Source organism: Miniopterus natalensis, chromosome 1, assembly GCF_054644295.1.
Source record: "Miniopterus natalensis isolate mMinNat1 chromosome 1, mMinNat1.hap1, whole genome shotgun sequence".
Classification (NCBI taxonomy): domain Eukaryota; kingdom Metazoa; phylum Chordata; class Mammalia; order Chiroptera; family Miniopteridae; genus Miniopterus; species Miniopterus natalensis.
In genome coordinates, this window is record NC_142081.1 from 75,021,830 (window position 1) to 75,041,517 (window position 19,688).

At 38.2% G+C, this 19,688-nt stretch overlaps 1 protein-coding gene across 4 annotated transcripts in view; it reads right to left on the minus strand.

Moving 5' to 3' along the window:
- The window catches only part of HECTD1 (HECT domain E3 ubiquitin protein ligase 1), a 92,969-nt gene that overhangs the window by 52,861 nt on the left and 20,420 nt on the right, over positions 1–19,688 (minus strand). For all 4 annotated transcript variants that reach the window (XM_087823297.1, XM_087823294.1, XM_087823286.1 and 1 more), the window contains exons 3-8: positions 11,777–12,011; positions 8,353–8,580; positions 6,731–7,012; positions 6,362–6,632; positions 1,872–1,948; positions 1,688–1,786 (exon numbers count right to left, since the gene is read on the minus strand). In XM_087823297.1, coding sequence (XP_087679423.1) covers positions 1,688–1,786; positions 1,872–1,948; positions 6,362–6,632; positions 6,731–7,012; positions 8,353–8,580; positions 11,777–12,011 — 1,192 coding nt within the window. The remainder of the gene's footprint in view (positions 1–1,687; positions 1,787–1,871; positions 1,949–6,361; positions 6,633–6,730; positions 7,013–8,352; positions 8,581–11,776; positions 12,012–19,688) is intronic.

A 19,688-nucleotide genomic window follows, 5' to 3' on the forward strand; every position in this document is an offset into this window, starting at 1 on the left:
TGGAGGTATATCTTAGAATCAATTAAAAACAGAAGAGTCGCCTGGGCAGGCATGGCTCAGCTGTTGAGCATCGACCTAGGATCCAGGAGATCGCAGTTCAGTTGGTTACCCATCAAGGACATGCCCAGGTTTCGGGCTCAACCCCCCAGTCGGGGGGGGGGGCGGGGTGCAGATGGTAGCCAATCAATGACTCTCTCATCATTGATGTTTCTATCTCTCTCTCTCTCTCTCCCTTCCTCTCTGAAATCAATAAAGATATTACAAACAAACAAACAAAAACACAGAAGAGTCTGTGAAGATTAAAAAAGACATATTAAATGCTGAAGATACTGGCTGCCACAGTTAAAGTGCCTAGAGAGTACTACCTATTGTATCACTGTTAGTAATAGCAGCTATAGCTCATTGTGGGCTGATGTATAATCAACATAGGTTAGGATTAGATAAAGTTCATTCAGCTCCTTCTCTCCTACTCTCCTACTCAGCCCCTCATAAATACAATACAGTGCAGGTCAAAAGAAAATGGCTCATTAAAATTTTTATCACCCTTAGAAGCCTCATTCTCTCTAAAAACTAATTTAAACTGACAGAATTCAAGCTTGAAGCAACCGCCTTTCCCAGGTTAGAAAACCAAGTTATTACCAAAAATTTTCTTACAGTGTAAAAATCACAATAAAAGCAGCTACCGTTTGAGCATCTCGGATGTGCCAACTACTATGCTAAGAGCTTTTCATGCATTTTTCTAATTATAATAATCATGCTAAGAATACATGTACATTTTATTGATAAAACTGCAAATCAAACTTAAGAAACATGCCCAAGGCCACACAGCCTATTTTGTTAATGAGCTAAGAATTGAATCCAGGTGCGTCTGATGCAATGTAGCTAACACTGCATTATGCCAAATTACTTCACAATAAGATTCTAGAGACCTAGATAATACACTTGGTTCAATCCTTACCGTTTGACTTCTCTGAACCTCAATTTCTCCTAATTGTAAAAAGAACTCTCCAAATTGTTTTGGTAAACTAAGAGTCAAAGATACTGATTCTTTGGCAAACAGAATACTTGATTTATTAGTAAATAGAAACAACAGAAAACTGTACCGTAATATCTCATTTTATTGTGCTTTGCTTTATTGTGCTGCATAGATACTGTGTTTTTTACAAAGGAAAAGCAATACCCTCCATCAGCAAAAGGATTATGACTCTCTTTACTATAATATTTCCAAGGTATGTTTGTACAAAGTTATTCATTAAGAGTAAGAAACTGGAAACAAGCAAGTGTTTAGCATTAAGTGACTAGCTGAATAAACTTGTAGTACCTCCACACAGAGTAAGCATACAGATATAAAAAAGCTCTGCAACTTTATAAAAGGTCTTCAATCTATATTATTAAAGAAAAAAGGCAAAGTATAGATCAGTTTATATACTGATCAATATATGCTACATTTTGCATAAGAAAAGGAGGTAATAAGCATACATATTTACTTTTGCTCGTATCTGCATTAAAAAATGTTAAAAAGATAAACAAAAAATAAATTTTTAAATGCTTACCTACAGCGAGCAAGAGGAAATGGAGTGAATGAAGATGGCATGAAAGCTTAACAGAATAAAAGTTTTCATATCATTCTAATTTGGAATCATATAAATGTGAAATATTAATAGTTTAAAATCTTGGACTAATTTACCTTTGCTACTTGAGGTCTTCCAAAACATGCAGCATAATGTAATGATGATGATCTTTGACCTCTATTAACATCAGCACCTCTTTCACAAAGAAATTCTACCTGTAAAATGATGAAGAATCACAAAGTTACCTTATTAATATTTCCACCTTTGAAGTAAAACATTAGCTTTTATTTATTAGCTTACCATTTCCTGAGTTCCAAAAGCAGAGGCCCAGTTTAATAGAGTCTGTCCCACATCATCCATAAAATTTACTTCAAAGGCTAGAAAGTTGAAGAAAAAAAAAATTTTTTTAAGCCAACAAAATAATACCAAACTTTTCTAAACTGGAAGTCATTTAAAGATTATTAATATTCACTAAATACAGAGCCAATTTTAAACATTTAGATAAACTATAAAGTAGTAAATAATTAGCAAACAAATTCTGCTAAGAAAAAGTATTCTAAAATTTTTAAACCCACTAAAGATTTACAAGGATTTAACCCTTAAAAATAAACAAGAAAGCCTGACTGGAGTGGCTCAGCAGTTGTGCACTGACCTAAGATCCAGGAAATCTTGGCTTGATTCCCAGTAAGGGCAGTGCCCAGGTTGCAAGCCTGATCCCCAGTGGGGTGGGGGGAACAGGAGGTAGCCAATCAATGACACTCTCATCACTGATGTTTCTGTTTCTCTCTCTCTCTCTCCCCCCCTCCCTCCCTCCCCGCACCTCCCTCTGTAATCAATAGAGGAGGAAACAAGATAACGGTGTAGGTAACAGCTGTGCCCGCCACCTCCCACAACGACATCAAAATTACAACTAAAATACAGAACCACCATCACTCAGAACCTCCTGAAATCTGGCTGAAGAGAAGCCCTACAAGGAGGGAACTGGAAAAGCATCAAGACCGGTAGGAGGGGAGGAGACACGGGTGGATCAGGGCTGAATGGCAGAGACTTGGCCTCGGGAACACATCGATGCCACGGTTTAAAGCCGGGAGGATATCTCCCTGGTGGAGATTTCCCGGAGGAGTGAGGGGCCCCAGGCCCACATCAGGCCCCTAGCCCAGGGTTCCAGGGCCGGGAAGAGAAGTCCCATAACTTCGGGCTGTGAAAACCAGCGGGGACTGTTGCTGAGGGTCACGGAGGATGTGGGAGTCCCAGGTTTTCCTCTTAAGGGGCCCACGCACAGACTCAGACGTACTCCCTGAGCTCCAGCGCCAGGCAGCAGCTTGAAATGAACCTGGGACACTTGGAAAAGGACCTGACCGAAAATGGTCCTTTGGCGAGCCCTCCACCTACACAGCCTGCAGGAAGGCACCATATTTGAATCGCCAGCACCTGACGCCCACCTTTGGCCCCGCCCCAGTGATTCCTAGAGGCCCCGCCGCTCCCTACCTGCCAGGGCATCCAAGCCATTTCCAGTGGCTTTCGTATGCAAGTGATCTCTCAAGCCTTATGCTTAGGACTTTCCTAAAATCTCTCAAACAAGCAGCATTGTGCCCCATATGGCTTGATAAGTGGCCCCAGGCCTGGCACTAGCGGCAGCCTGCATTGGTTCATAGCTTGGCCTCTCCTGGACAATGCCAAGCCCAGCACAAGTAGCAGCCAACTACGGTTTGCTGTGTAGCTCATGCTGGGTGGCCCTGAGCAAGGCACTGGCACAGGCTGACTTTGCACCCCCAGGAGGCCCCAGAGACAGTGCACCTGGTGGTCATATTCAACCACACTGGATTACCACCCTTCCACATCCATGAGTGACACACTCAAGGGGCACACTTGGTGAACACCAGAGCCCCATTGAAGTAAATCCTGCTCCACAGGGGTGTCTCCAGCACAGCAGCTCTTTGGCTGTAGTTGCAGCTGGTCCTCACACCTGATTGGCCTGGGGGTCAATTCCTACCTGTGAAACCAACAGCAACCAAGGCTCAACTACAACAGGACAGTACACACAGCCCACACAGGGGAGCACCTAGAAGGCCCAGCTCAGGTGACTGGGGAGGCTGAGCCACTGGACCCTACAAGACACCTACTACACAAAACTCTACAAATTCCAGGAGACATAGCATCTCTACCTAACACACAGACACAAACTCCAGGAAGCAGCCAAAATGTGGAGGCAAAGAAACATATCACAAAGGAAAGAACAGAAGAAATCTCTAGAAGAGGAACTGAATGAAACAGATCCAAGCAAGCTAACAGATACAGAGTTCAGAATTTTGTTTATAAGGATGCTCAACCATATTAGCAAGAGTATTACGAAAACAATTGAGAAAATCAATGACATAATAAAGTACCAATTTGGAATGAAGCCTACACAAACTGAGATGAAGAATAATTTACAGGGAATCAACAGTAGAGTAGACGACGCTGAGAATCAAATCAGCAATTTGGAACATGAGGAAACAAAAAACATCCAACCAGAAGAACAAAAAGAAAAAAAAATCCACAAATATGAAGATAGCATAAGGAGCCTCTGGGACAACTTCAAAAGGCCCAACATTCATATTATTGGGGTGCCAGAAGGAGATGAAAGAGACCAAGAAATTGAAAACCTATTTGAAAAAATAATTCCAAAAAACATCCCCTACCTGGGGAGAGAAACAGACTTACAAGTCCAAGAAGCACAGAGGGTCCCAAACAAGAGGAACCCAAAGAGACCCACAACAAGACACATCATAATTAAAATGCCAAAGGTTAAAGACAAAGAGAGAATCTTAAAAGCAACAAGAGAAAAGCAGTTAGTTACCTACAAGGGAGCACCCATAAGACTGTCAGCTGATTTCTCAACAGAAACTTTGCAGGCCAGAAGGGAGTGGCAAGAAATATTCAAAGTGATGAAAAACAAGGAACCACAACCAATATTGCTCTACCCAGCAAAGCTGTCATTTAGAATTGAAGGTCAGATAAAGACCTTCACAGATTAAGAAAAATCTAAAGGAGTTTATCACCACCAGACCAGCACTACAGAAAATGTTGAAGGGTCTTCTTTAAGAAGAAGCTAATGAACCAAAGAATATGACAAACTAAATAAATCCAGACACACTGACGCATGTGACAGACGATCATATTTCAGAGGAAAGAGGGAAGAGGAGTGGAGGGTGGGAAGAGATTAACCAAAGAAGTTATATGCACTTATGCATAACCCATGGACACAGTCAATAACGGGGTGAAGGCCTGGGGAGGGGGTGGGAGCGAGGTAGAGGGGATCAATTGGGGGGGGAAATGGGACACTTGTAATATTTTCAACAATAAACATAAATTGAAAAAAAAAAGAAATCGATATATTTTTAAAAAATAAAAATAAAGAAGAAAAAAAACCTAAATATATAATACAACTCAACAACTCAACAGGGTACTAACTGCTTCATGCCGTAACTATGCGAAAGAAACTAATCCCCATCTATAAAAAATATAACACAAGCCCTGGCCGGGTACCTCAGTTGGTTAGAGCATCACTTTCTGTTTCTTTTTTTAATTTTATTTGATTTTGAGAGAAAGGGAGAGGGAGAGAGAGAAACATCTATCTGAGATCGAAACACTGACTGGCTGATGCCTGCACATCCCCCACCGGGGATCGAGCCAGAAACCCAAGCATGTGCAGGACCCGGCAGGAAGCAACTGGCAACCTTTCTGTGTATGGGGCAATACCCAACCAAGACACAATGGCGTGGGTCAGAGCGTCATCTTGATGTACCAAGGTTGCAGGTTCGATCCCCAGTCAAGGAACATATAAGAAGCAACCAATGAATGCATAAATAAGGGGAACAACAAATCAATCTTCCTCTCTCTCCCTAAAAATTAATTTAAAAAAATTTCTTTTAATACTTTTTTTATTTCAGAGAGAGAAAGGGAAAGGGAGAGATAGATAGAAACATCAATGATGAAAGAGAGTCATTGACCAGCTGCCTCCTGCATGCTACCTATTGGGGACTGAGCCCACAACCTGGGCGTGTGCCCTGACCAGGAATGGAATCGTGACCTCCTGGTTCACAGGTCAACACTCAACAACTGAGCCACGCTGGCTAGGCTTAAAACATTTTATTAAAAAAAACAGAACACAAAAGACAAGTCTGATGACCAGAACTATCTTTCACCAATTTATATATTCAGAACCTCATGAAGCAGTCTAAAAAAAATATTAGTGTAACTTGTATCAATTTCATTAATCTTGAAGATATAACAGCCCTAAATTCAATCTGCAAGTCACCTTAGAATTGGCATTATCTAGTTCCGGCAATAAAATGGGTAAATTTTATTTACTCATTCAACAAGCATCTACTAAAGTCTTACCACACATGAGACTGATAATTATACACATGGGGAGAAGGGAGGTTATTGAAGGGTTTGGCCATTCTGTTATCTGGCACAATTGCCAAAAATACTGTCCAAAATCTAGAAACTTGAAAATGCCTATATAATTCCGTATCTTAGTTTTCATTTTCTTTTTTAATTCCCACCTGAGGATGTTTTTATTTATTCTAGAAAGAGGAAGGGGGAGAGAAAGAAGCATCAATGTGAGAAACATTGACTGGCTGCCTCCCCTAAGCACCCTGACTGGAAATCAAACCTGCAACCTAGGTATGTGCCCTGACCTGGAATCAAACTAGCAGCCCTTTGGTATGTGGGAAGACTCTCAACCAACTGAGCCACCCAGCCAGGGTTTAGTTTTCTTTTTCTATTAAAAAAATGTTTCCAACCTCCTGTGTCGATTGCATCTATAAGGGCATCAGTATCTTTACTTCGAATACAATCTATAAGCTGCCGATGTGAGCGCTCCCCAGAACTATCCAATCTCCGGAGTCCTGGGATTCTGCCTGTAGATCCAGCACTAGACTTTGGCAAAGCCTTTCGTCCTTCAAATAATAGCACCAAGAGAAGGTCAACCAAACGCATGGTATCAAGCACACATCTTTCATCACCCTGTAATGCACTTTCAATTGAATCTGGAAGCTCTGACCTAAGGAGATCCTAGAAAGAGAATGGGGAAAAAACAGTTTAATATATTTGCATTATACAAAAACACTTTTTCAGAAAGATTAAAAATCAAAATTCAAAAACATTCTTACATGTGTCACTACTGGAGAGCCTCTGCAAAGTGTTGAGAGCAGACTTACAATTGTTGAAACTTGGTTACTCAATTTGGAATCTGCAGCTGTGGAAGGTGCACCTGTGGTGCTTCGACCTGGTTTGCAAGCTGAAGATGGCCCTGATATGGTACCACCAGCAGCAGCCATTCGAGATAAGAGTTCCTCAGTTAATCCATGCTTGGCTAATGGAGCTGGGTCAACACCACGACGGGTAAATCGGTCAGCTAGTGATGCAAAACATCGAAGAGCTCCATCCGAAACCTAATGATATAAAGAATATGCATACTGATAAAATTCATCTAGGCCCTGGCCAGGTAGCTCAGTTGCTTAAAGGGTCATCCCCATACACCAAGGTTGCAGGTTCAATCCCCAATCAGGGAACATACAAGAAGCAACCAATGCCCAGCCAGACGTGGCTCAGCGGTTGAGCATCGACCTAGGATCCAGGCCATCAGTGTTCGATTCCCAGTCAGGGCACATGCCCGGGTTGCGGGCTCAATCTCCAGTCGGGGGCGTGCAGGAGGCAACAGATCAATGACTCGCTCATCACTGATGTTTCTATCTCTCTCTCTCCCTCTCCTTTCCTCTCTCTGAAATCAATAAAGATATATTTAAAAAAAAAAAAAAAGGAACCAATGAATGCATAAATAAGTGAAACAAACAGTTGTTCTCTCTTTCTCTCCCTCAAATCAATCAATAAATAAAAATTTTATAATTCACCTAAATAAAAAGGGCTAGTACTGTTTATTTCAATATTGACACTATGAGAAAGGCAGCCATAGCAAAAAGATTAAGGCTTACAATCTGTCTAGAGTTTAATCCTGGCTCCACATTTTAACTGTATGACATGAGGATGTTACTTAACTGCCCAAGGCCTCAGTTCCCTTATCTATAAAATGGGAATAATAGTACCTAATGATATGACATATGTAAAGAACCTAGATGGACAGTAAAAGCTCCATACTATTATTATAAAAAACTTTGGAAGATACTCTATGAATATCAACTAAAAATTAATATCTGAACATTAAAAAAATTAAAAGTTAACATCTATTTTTCTCAAATATGCTAATTCAACAAAAGTTTACACATACAAGATTTTAAATACTGTGTTATTTTACTCAGTTAGAACAACATTTTTAAGTCAACAAAATTGTGCTGAGTCAACAAATTACAATGAGTATAAGTGTAGCTTTAGAAATTATATATTTCTAAAACATATACATTTTTTAAATAAACACACAATACTTTTTTTAAAAGATTTTCTTAAAGAGAAAGAGGAAGAGAGGGAGAGAGAGAAACATCAATGTGAGAGCAGAACATTGATCAATAGGCTGCCTCCTGCACACCTCCTACTGGGGACCAAGCTGGCAACTTTCAGTGCACAGGACGACACCCAACGAAGCCACACTGGCCAGTGAACACATATTACTTTTAATTTAAAATGTTTCACTGCCAAAACAAAAAAATGATTACCATACAGAGACATAAAGTGAGAGAAAGAGAAGATGGAATGACCTGTACATTGTATCATAGTTATAAATAAGGGACACTATAAAATCACTTTTTGAAATCAAAGTACATAACCATGATTTATTTACCTGATGATCTTCATGTTTTAATAAACTAGACAGAGATTCCACACAGATTTCTAAAGAAGAATCTTGAGGTTCCATTTTGCCACAGAGTCTTGATACGACAGCCATGGCGGAGTGCAAAGTATCTTTATGAACCAGGTGTCCACTGTCACGAATGAAGGTAAGCACGCAATTCAAACCACCAGCCTCAAAGACTGCTCCTGACTCACGAGTGCATATCAGCTCTAGCACCTACAAAAGTAAAACAAAAATTAACAAAAACATACAGTAAGTTCAATTTTAATTTCCTAGATTTACAAAAAATATAAAGCACTCTCCAAATTTATTAGTAGCCACATTTTAAAAATTAAAAAAAAGAAATTAATGTATTTTATTTAGCTTAATATATCCAAGGCACCATCATTTCAACATATAATGAATATAAAAACTGATACATATTGTATTCTCTTATGTTTTACATCTTCAAAACCATATGCATTGTTTACACTTACAACACATCTTAATTTGGGGTAGCCACATTTGAAGTGTTTATACTCATATGACTACCATATTGGACAGTGTAAGGTTAGACAGTGAAACCTACATGGCATACTAAGAAACTATAAGTAATTTAGCAAAATTATGTGAAGATTCCAAACATTAAAAAAATTTTTTTGCCCATGTGGCTCAGTTGGTTGAGCATCATCCCATGCACCAGGTCACCGGTTCAATTCCTGGTCAGAGCACATGGCCGGGTTGCAGGCTTGATCCTCGCTAGGGGTTGTGCAGGAGGCAGCCGATCGATGTTTCTCTCTCATCGATGTTTCTATCTCTTTCTCTCTCCCTCTCCCCTCCTCTCTCTCAAATGAATAAAAACATACTTTAAAAAAATTTTTTTCAATAAATGCTATTACATTATTCATCATCCTCACTCTTACTCTGAATATCAAAACATTAAAAATCAACTTTTATTTTCTAAATTATGTTCATGTTTAAGATGGTCTGGTAAAAAAAAAAAAAAAAAAAAGATGGTCTGGTAGAACTAAAGTTAACAGGGTCCATAGGATCATCCAGGCATACCAGAAATTTAGACTTTTTTGAAAGCAAGAAAAAATGTTTTAAGCAGGGAAATAATATAATCAGATTTTCAGTTAATAACAGTGGGAAATGGGGTATGAGGTTAGTACAGAGGCAAATGTAAAAATTGAAGCATTAATATTCAAGAGAGGATGAGGGCTTTACTAAGGCACTAAAACAAGGGACCAACAGAAGGAAATACACTAGAAAAGGTCTGAATCATTAATTATATGTGCAGAGTGGAAAAAAAGATAAACAAAGATTTGTCGAATGACTGGGTGAAAGTCAATGCCAATTTTCAGAGTAAGAGTTCATCTGTAGTAAAAGATAATGAATTGAGACCTCCAGCTGGAGCCATCCAACAAGCCTTTGAATGTGAGGTCTAGAATTCAAGAGTGAGGTCAGGTACAGAGGTAAAGATCTGAGAGTCATATACCTATGAATGGTACTGAAGCTGATAGATATTAGGCAAAGTTTATATAGTTTTAAAAAGGTAAAAACAGAACCTTAGGAAATGCTACTATTGAAGAACCATGAATTAAGTAAGAATAATCTGCAAAGGACACAGAGAAAGGGAGAGTAGAGTGTAACAGACTAGAAAGATTTTGAGAATACAGTCAGTGAATGAGCAGTGGAGTAAAACCCCAGCCCTGGAAGATACATGAAGTGATGTGATAAAGAAAATAACAAGGGAGGGAAGCTCTGAACAGGAAAATGGATACCTATTCCTCTGAGACTAGAGACAGAAATAAATCTACAGACAACAGCAGCAGAAAGTCAAGACATTAACAACTATGAACAGCAGCTCTCAAAGTGTGGGGAAGACATTTTCAGGGATCGTTTAAGTCAAAACTTTTTTCATAATAATGCTATATTGACAACTGTCTTTTTCATTCTCATTCTCTCAGGAGTGTAGAGTGGAGTTTTCCAGAAACTATGTGAAGTGTGATATAGCAACCAACTACATGCAGAAGCAGATATTAGGATTCAGCTGTCTTCTATTAACCCAGACATTTTTTAAAGAAATTTGCAAAAATGCTTAACAATGCTACTCTTCCCACTAATTTTCTGTTTGTTTGAGAAATAGTTATTTTTATTAAAAATGTAATGCATGTTAATACATGTTTATTTTCAGATATATTTAAAAAAATTTAAATATATCAGTTTTAATATCTAATATGATAAATATAAATAGACATAACCTATAAAAACAAAGGCTCTTTGGGGGTCAATAAGACTTGTAAAGGGATCCTGAGACAAAAATTTTGATAATTGCTCACCTAGGACAGCAAGGATCATAAAAAGAATAAAATAGAAATCATAAGAGAATCATGTAAAATCTAAATGTGTTCACAAGTAGTTCTAATAAACCAGTGACCCAGTACTGATGCTTTTAGAGTCCCATAAAGTTTGTAATTATCCCGCCCCCCCAGGAATAAAAGAAAACAGTTAATTCTAAAAGAATGAAGCAAAACTTTTAAATCCATGGGCTCTAGTACCAGATTTCCTAATCTTCAAATTCGTAATCTTCAAATCTTGGCTCTGTCACTACTTCTATCATCTCTAGCTAGTTAATCTTAGCATGCTTGAATTTTTTTCACCTCTAAAATACAAATGATGTGATATTAGTGGTACCAACCACACAGAAAATTGTCATTAAGATTAAATGACTTGGATAAAGTTGTACATGTGAAATTTATGTGATGTTACTGCAACTAATATTATGCCTCCCCAAAACTTTTAAAACCAATTAAATGAATTAACACATATAAAGTGTTTGGTATCATACCTGGCACTGGTGGTCAGTGTTAGTTGTTGTGTTGATTTTTACTATTTTCATACAAAATCATTTTGGCTGAGAACAGGGACAACCTATCAAAAGTGTTAGCAGCTACCAGAACTGAAGAGCACTGAGGCAGCAAAGAAGAGCATTTTCAGTGACCTGTAATTTTCCTTCAAAGATAAGATTTTTTTAAAAATCCTCATCCATTGATTTTTAGAGAGAGTGAGAGGGAGGGGGAGAGAAAGAGAAACATCGATGTGAGAGAGACACACTGATTGGCAACCTCCCACAACAGGGATCAAACCCGCAACCCAGGTATGTGCCCTTGACTGGGAACCAAACCTGCAACCCTTTGGTGCATGGGGTGCCGCTCTAACCACTGAGCACACTGGCCAGGGCAAAGATGCGATTTCTTTTCCCAAGCCACACAGAGTCTCCTTTGATGCCACAAGTACTGTGACTTCCACTGTTCTCAACCACTCTCAGTAAAGTAAGACTGATAAAGGAAAGAATTTTATTTTTTTAGCAAAGTATATTTTTTATTCTTTAAGTGATCTTCAAATGGGCCAATAAATAATTAAGACTTACCTTTACACATTGTTCAGCTAAGTCTCTGCTAGTCCTGTTGTTAAGCTCGACCACAACCAAACGATTACAAAGTGCTTTTATAGCTCCATCTACACCAACAATCCTTCGGGTGCATTCTGCAGACACATCCAGGTAGTATGTTATTGCACGAGCTGTTACCTCTAACACATTGTCTGGAGCACTTTCATCAAGAAAAATTTTGCAGAGGGCTGGTAAGAAAGTGCGTGGAGGGCATCTGTAGTAAAAGAAATCATATTACACTTAGAATTACTAAACTCATAACATCAAAATAGTAACAAAATAATAGATAAAACTACAATATAATATATCATGTTCAATACTGGATCACATGTGTATTAGGTAATATTTCTCACACTGCTTTTAATCTCTTTAACAATACTCACATGCTAATTTCATCATTGCTGAAAATATCAACATATAAATAGTTTAAAGTGGCAGGATTAACTTGAACCTATGTTTAAAGAATCCTATTCAATACTCAGCTGGAACATCAACTGTTGTGGAAAACTCTCCGTAACCTCTCTAAATAGTTAAGTGATACTTTCATGTTCCTAAAACCTCATAAAAACAGTGCCCACACTGTTTAATGTATCAGTGTATTTACATGAAGAGTTTCTGAAGGACAGGGACATTCTTCAATTCATATTTTATGGGAACAAATGTTGATTTGGGATTTAACAGACCAGGGTAAAACAGGTAAAACAAAGAACAACAGCTATGTAAACTTTCTGGTCCTGTTTCCTCGTCTATAAAACAAAGATAGTATCTTAACAGTACCTACTTTATATGGATGTTATGAAGATTAAATGAAATTATATACATTAAACACTTAGCCCAGTACCTTGTCACCATATTAAAGAATTAACTTTGGCTCTCCTTCTCTCCTATGAACAGTCTAACATGTGCTATATAAACTTGAGTAAGACAGTTTTATCAAAACAGAATTCTTGAGTTATCAATAATATCCCCTATATTTTAATCATTTAAAATATGAAAGACCATAATTTACATTTGGTAGTAATTTCAGTTATATGACATCAAATACATTATTCTAACTCTCTGCATATGGGCTACAAATACACAAAACAGTTACTCTCCACGTTTTAATGAAATTACTTTTCCTCCAATTTTTAGTATGTGCATATCTTTAGCAGCTTTTTAAAAATATCTGTACGGCCCGGCCAGGCGTGACTCAGCGGTTGAGCATCGACCTAGGATCCAGGAGATTGAGGTTCGATTCCCGGTCAGGGCACATGCCCAGGCTGTGGGCTCGATCAATGACTCTCATCATTGATGTTTCTATCTCTCTCTCTCCCTCTCCTTTCCTCTCTCTGAAATCAATAAAGATATATATATATATATATATTTTTTTTTAATCTGTACGAACTTCAAAGTAGCTCTACTCCTTAGTAAATGCATAGATGATCTTAACTTAAGTGGCCCAGCAGCAGGAATTTATCACAAAGATTTTAGAAGCTCTCTTGCATTCAGTGATTGACCAGCCACTGATTAAACACAGGTGGTTTTATTAACTAGCAACACTATTTTTTTAATTCTCATCTTTTATTGAAGGAAATAAAACTTGTGCTACAGCCCTGCCGGGCATGGCTCAGCAGTTGAGCATCAACCTAGGATCCAGGAGAGATAGCGGTTCCATTCCCGGTCATGCGCAGGTTGCAGGCTCCATCCCCAGTTGGGGGGGGGGCGGCGGGGGGGCAATCAATGATGACTCATCGTTCATGTTTCTATCTCTCTCTCCCTCTCCCTTCCTCTCTCTGAGATCAATGGATACATATTTTAAAAACAAAACAAAACCTGTGTTACAGATGCAGTGGTACCTCAGCATGTCAAGGCAGCCAATGGGGCTGTTGTGACAAGCCACAATGCTAACCAGGGGTCCTACCACAGTGGGAGGGCCAAAACTGCAAAGAAAGCAGGAGGTAGCAAGCATGCCCAAAACCCAGTGCAAGTATTTCCATTTGCAGAGAGCTTGGCCACGCATTATAGCAGAGTATCATCTCAGGCCACCAAATCCACTCACAACTAACATGTAGTCTCAGTTTGGAGATCCTTCTCTTTGACCCAAAGATTCAGGCCATCAGCAGTCACTAGTAATTTTTCTTAGGAAATGGTTTGTGGCCAGGAGACAGTCCCTTTGTTCTGAGGTAAGATCAGAAGACTAACTAGCATATGAGAATCTGAAAGTATTTCTGCTGCTCTCTACATATGTATATGTAGTAAACTGAAGAGATGAGATTATAAAAGTGTTAATACTACTGAGGAACAACACAGTCTAAAAAAGTAATGTTTCTCGCCCCAGGTAGGTAGCTCAGTTTGTTGGAGTGTCCTCCCGTACACCAAGAATGTTGCAGGTTCAAATCCCAGTCAGGGCACATGCCTAGGTTTCAGGTTTGATCCCGGGTAGGAACATATACAGGAGGCAACCAAGGGATGTTTCTCTCTCACATCGATATTTCTTTCTCTCTCCACCTTCCTCTCTCTCTGAAATCAAACACATCCTCGAGTGAGGATCCAAAAAAAAGTAATTTTTTTCTTTAGAAAACAACAGCTTTTGAATAAAGAATACAATGTTGAAGTTGACAGTCCTTGACTCAAATGGTAAGAATGAATCTACCATATGCTTTATATTAAAAATAAAATCATTCATCTATACTTATCAGGACAAAAACTGAATGTCAAAAAATTTTTAAGAGAAACGTTTAGTATAACTTTCTGTATTTCATGGGTATATGTAGTCCACAATTAAAAATCTGAGGAAAAACTATGTTCCCTGCTGTGCTGTATCTCCTGAACAAGTATGGTTAAAGGGCCAATTGAAAAAAAGAAAAGTTCTAAACATAGGTTCTTAGATTTTAACTGCAATTAATTTGATTTCTAAGAGAAAAGTAAAGATGGTCTGCATACATAACTTATTTCATGTCAGCCATAATGAAAAACTGCTTTGTGAACTTTCTAAATGTGATACAAAACATCTGTTACACTTTTGGCTAACGGACAAGAGGAAAAATAATATTCTAGCTCCTCGGTTACTTTTTCAACAATGAGAAGGTATTTAAGCATATTCATATATATATATACACACATATAAATACACACACACACACATATATTTTTTAAAATAACTAATTTTTCAACTTAGAATCATTTCAAATTAGAAAATCTCAACAATACAAATTAACTGTAAATTGAGCAAAGAGGTAAGGAAAAACATGCCAATGTTAATTCTAAAAAATACAGAATGTTGAAAAAACTATAGTTTCATTACTTGTAAATTCATACTGAAAATAAAACAAATTACTAAAAAGCGCTGTTTCCTAACATACTCTGGTGCACATCCTGCTTTAATATAGCCATTATAATATAAACATGTAAGACTTTAAAACTATCTTTTCAGTTACTGGTGAGGGAATTTCTTAGTATCATTTCCAAAGAAACCCTAGATTCAAAGATAATTCAACTCAGTCTTTAAATTCATTTTGAGCTTTATGGTTCTTCACAAAGCACTGACTAACTTCCATGAACAAGACTAAAGTCCCCTGCCTTTTCCGTTGGCATAATCTTCCCTGGGTCTGAATCTATGTCAATAGGAATTAACTAAAAAAAAAAATTTACATAATCAAATATTGTTACAAAAAACAATATTTAGATCACACTATAAATTTGTGATTATCAACCTCAAATGAGCACAATGTTCAATAATTCTGCTACATTTCTTCCACTGTCTGCAGTATTTCACACACCTTTTTTCCCCTCAATTTTCTTGACTTTGTAACTCCCTTGGTTTTCCACTGTAGCCTCAGCCATAAACTCCCTTTTCTTCTCTCTCTAGTTGATCTCATCTATTCCCTTAGTTCATACACCATGAATATAAATCTCATCACATACTATAAAATGTTATCTCCACCCCAGACCAACTCATATCACTATCTCCATTTAGAATTATCACAAGCATCTTAAAACGAGCACATTCAAAAAACATCTAATATGTTCCTTCACTCCCAGATCACCGCCTTTGTAAAATGTCACAATCATCCAGAAAGCCAGAAACCTGAGAATTATCCTTAGTTTTTCCCTCTATTTTCTTCACATTATACATCTAATCCATCAGTTAAATCCCACCAAATTTCCTCTAAACTATATTCTAAATTTGTCCACTTCTCTCCATATCCTTTTACAACAACCCTAATCTTAGCCAACTTCAAACCCTGTTTGGACTACTGAAACAGCCACTTAGACATCCACGAACAGATCTAGCACTAGTGGTGAGGAGGGTTATCTCTACAGGGAAGAGATAGTCAAGTCTGGCATAGGGTGTCAGAGCATAAGCAAGGTAAAGGGAGCATCTGTGCAGGAGAATGCCTCAGTAATGGCAACTGATACATACAAGGGAAATGATCAAATAAACAAACATATTAAGGATAACAAGAGTGGCACTGGCCTGGTAGCTTCGCTGGTTAGTGTGTCATTCCGATTCGCCAAGAATGCTAGTTCAATCCCCAGGCAGGGCACATACAAGAGACATAGAAGCATGAAACAGACTGAGGGATAGCAGAGGGAAGGCGGTGGGGTGGGGGAATGGGTGGGAAGAGATTAATCAAGGAACTTATATGCATATATGCACAACCTATGGGACACAGACAACGGTATGAGGAAGGCCTGGAGGTGGGGTGGATGAGGAATGGAGGGGATCAATGGGGGAAAAAAGGGGACATCTGTAATACTTTCAACAATAAAGATAAGTTTAAAGAAACAAATAAAAAAAAGAATCAACCAATGAAAGCGTAAGTGGAAAATAAAATCGATGTCTCTTTCTGTTTCTCTCTTTTCCTCCCTACTCCCTTCCCCTCTTGCTTTAAAAAAAAAAAAAAAAAATCGATTTAAAAATTTAAAAAAACATTTTTTTAAAGGATAACATGAGCCAGGTTTCTCACTGTAGAATAGAGTTGCAAGAGAAAGTTACAGAAAGAGAAAACTAGAATGAACCTGTGGCGTTAGACTGGAACTGGAGGTATGGGTATAAACTCAAGGTTTTTAATAGAGACAGATAGAAATAGAAAAATGCTAATATGCATGCTAGTCCCTCTGCCTAAAATGCTTTCCCCCCCCAACTCTTCTCATAGCTGACTCTTTGTCACCTTTCTTGTATTAGCCTAAATGTCACCTCCTCAGATTTTAGACTTACCTTTCCCAACTACCCAAAACAGAACTCCATTTTTTTGGTCTTAATTTTACAATTTATATTTTATTTTCTATTATCCACTGTAACTCTCCCCTAAAGACCTATAAGCTCATTAGGGGAGATTTATTTCATACAGCACCCAGTAGGGTTCTCTACACGTAAGAGACACTCAAGTTTTATTGAACGCCTCCCTCATGAATCCCTCCCCAAAACACAAAAAAGGTAAATCCACTTCCATCTTTTCACAGTATAGCAAAATGCCAATCTAACCTAAACTGCTCTCCTAAATCACAGAACTACAGACCCAACTGCCTCCCCTACTCATCTATCATTACCTGGATATATTTTCAGGAACCATCAGACACAACCAAAACTAAACAAAGTTTCCGTACCAAAAACCATACTACTTATTCTCTAACCTACCATCTACCCAGATACTCAAATAAAAAATCATAAAATTCTTCCAAAATCCTGTTTATAAAACTTAAAATCCAATACCTAATCTTGATGGTTTTACCTCCTGTTTAGCATCTGTCCCTTTCCTTGAATTCCAACCCTCATTATTTCTTACCAGGATTACTACAACAGCTTCCTAATAAGGATCTCTCATTAGACTCTCTAGTTCATTCACCAATCTATCACCCAAGTTATTTTTCGAAAACACAAATCTGATACTGTCATATCTGGCTTTATTCCTAATTAATTCCCTACTAACTTGAGAATAAAATCCAAATTCATCAGGATTACAGATCTGGCCTGCGATCAGCTTCATTCGTTGCCTCTCTCTCCACCCCTTCTCACATACAAACATTCTACTCCTGCTTTACCAAACATTAGAACTAATACTCATAATGCCCACTCTACTCTAAAGTTTCCAGACCCTCATGCCCTTGCACATGCTCCCTCTGTAAGAAACACTCTAGTCCCCTTTCTTCCTCTTTTTCACTTGTATTTCTTTTCAAAGCAACTTTTAAAATTAAATTTTAAAATGTTAAGACTACTCAGGTCAGAAAGTACCTCCTCTAGGAAGCCTGCCTTAGGCCAACCTCAGAACATTCAGTGAATCCCATTTATCAAAAGCAGCCGGTGTGGCCCAGTTGGTCGGGCCTCATCCTGAGCACCAAAAGGTTGCTAGTTCGATTCCCAGTCAGGGCACATGCCTGGGTTTCATGCTCGATCCCCAGTAGGGGGCATGCAGGAGGCAGCGGACTGATGTCACATTGATGTTTCTCTCTCTCCCTTTCCCTTCCTCTGTCTCTAAAATTCAATTATATTTTCCCATTTACCTGTCTCCTCCACGAAAACATGAACTTCTTGACAGCAGGGTTCGTACATTATCTCTCTGTTTTCCTATAACCAAGCCCAGTAATTATTACATAGTGAACACTCAAATATTTGATAAATGAATACATGAAAATAATCCCTGTCTCAAGAAATTCAGTTTAATAGGGAGAAAGACAATGTAATTAAGTAAAAATAAGTATGAGTGCTATAATCAAAACTTAAATGAAGTAGATTCATAAGAAGTTCTTAGAAGAAAAGCTCAACTCGGGATTTGCAGAAAGAAAAACCTCACAAAAAAAGAAGTTGGAGTTAAATCAAGGTATTCTCTGACTTGAGGAGTTATTGCAAGGATTTAAGATAATGCATATAAAATATATAGTACAGTGCTTAGGACATAAAAAGTGCTCAATAAACCATATGGTAGGAGTAGGCCAAGCAGATAAGCTCTTGTATTCTAAGAATGGCATGTGCAAAGGATGGAAGCTTGAAGAATTATGTAATGTGGAAGATCGCATTTTCAAGCAATATCCACAACATTATCTCCCATCCCACATATCCATATATTCTTTTTTTTTTTTTAAACATATCTTTATTGATCTCAGAGAGAGGAAAGGAGAGGGCAGAGAGAGATAGAAACATCAATGATGAGACAGTCATTGATCGGCCAACCCGCAACCCGGGCATGTGCCCTGACCGGGAATCAAACCCTGATCGCCTGGATCCTAGGTAGATGCTCAACCTGCCAAGTCACGCCCGGCTGGGCCATATATTCTTTTTTATAGAGTGACTATGACATTCTTCCCATTGAGAGGGCCTACGTTCTCACCCCTTGAATCTGGGCAGGTTTATGATTACAATGAAAGTGGCCACTTTGTGAGTTCTAAAACTAAACCATAAACCAATAAAAGCTACTACTGGCTTCTCTTGGGAATCTTGCTCTTAGAATACAATCATCATGCTGTGAGGAAGTCCAAGTAGCCGCATCACAAAGCCAGCAGGTGTTGCAACTAACAAACCCAGGGGAGATCCCAATTAGAAAAAGTCAGTATTCAGGGCATGTGAGAAAACAAGTCACCAGATGATTCCAGTGCCTAGTCATTAAGATTTTGTTTTTATTTGTAAGTAGAATCATACTATAAATAGTATCCTATAATTTGTTCATTTCCTCAATAGATATGTTGTGACCACGTTTCCACATAAACATAAACAGACCTAGCTCAATCTTTCTAATGTCTACATAATATCCAATATAATGAATTGCCATACATTAACAACCATTTAAGTGATTTCCAGTGTTTTACTATTTGAAACAGTGCTGCAATAAACAATCTTTTTTTTTTAACAGTCACCAAATGTGAATTCTTATTTCCCTTGCAAGAGCAAAAGGTTCTTTAAAATCCTTCAGCC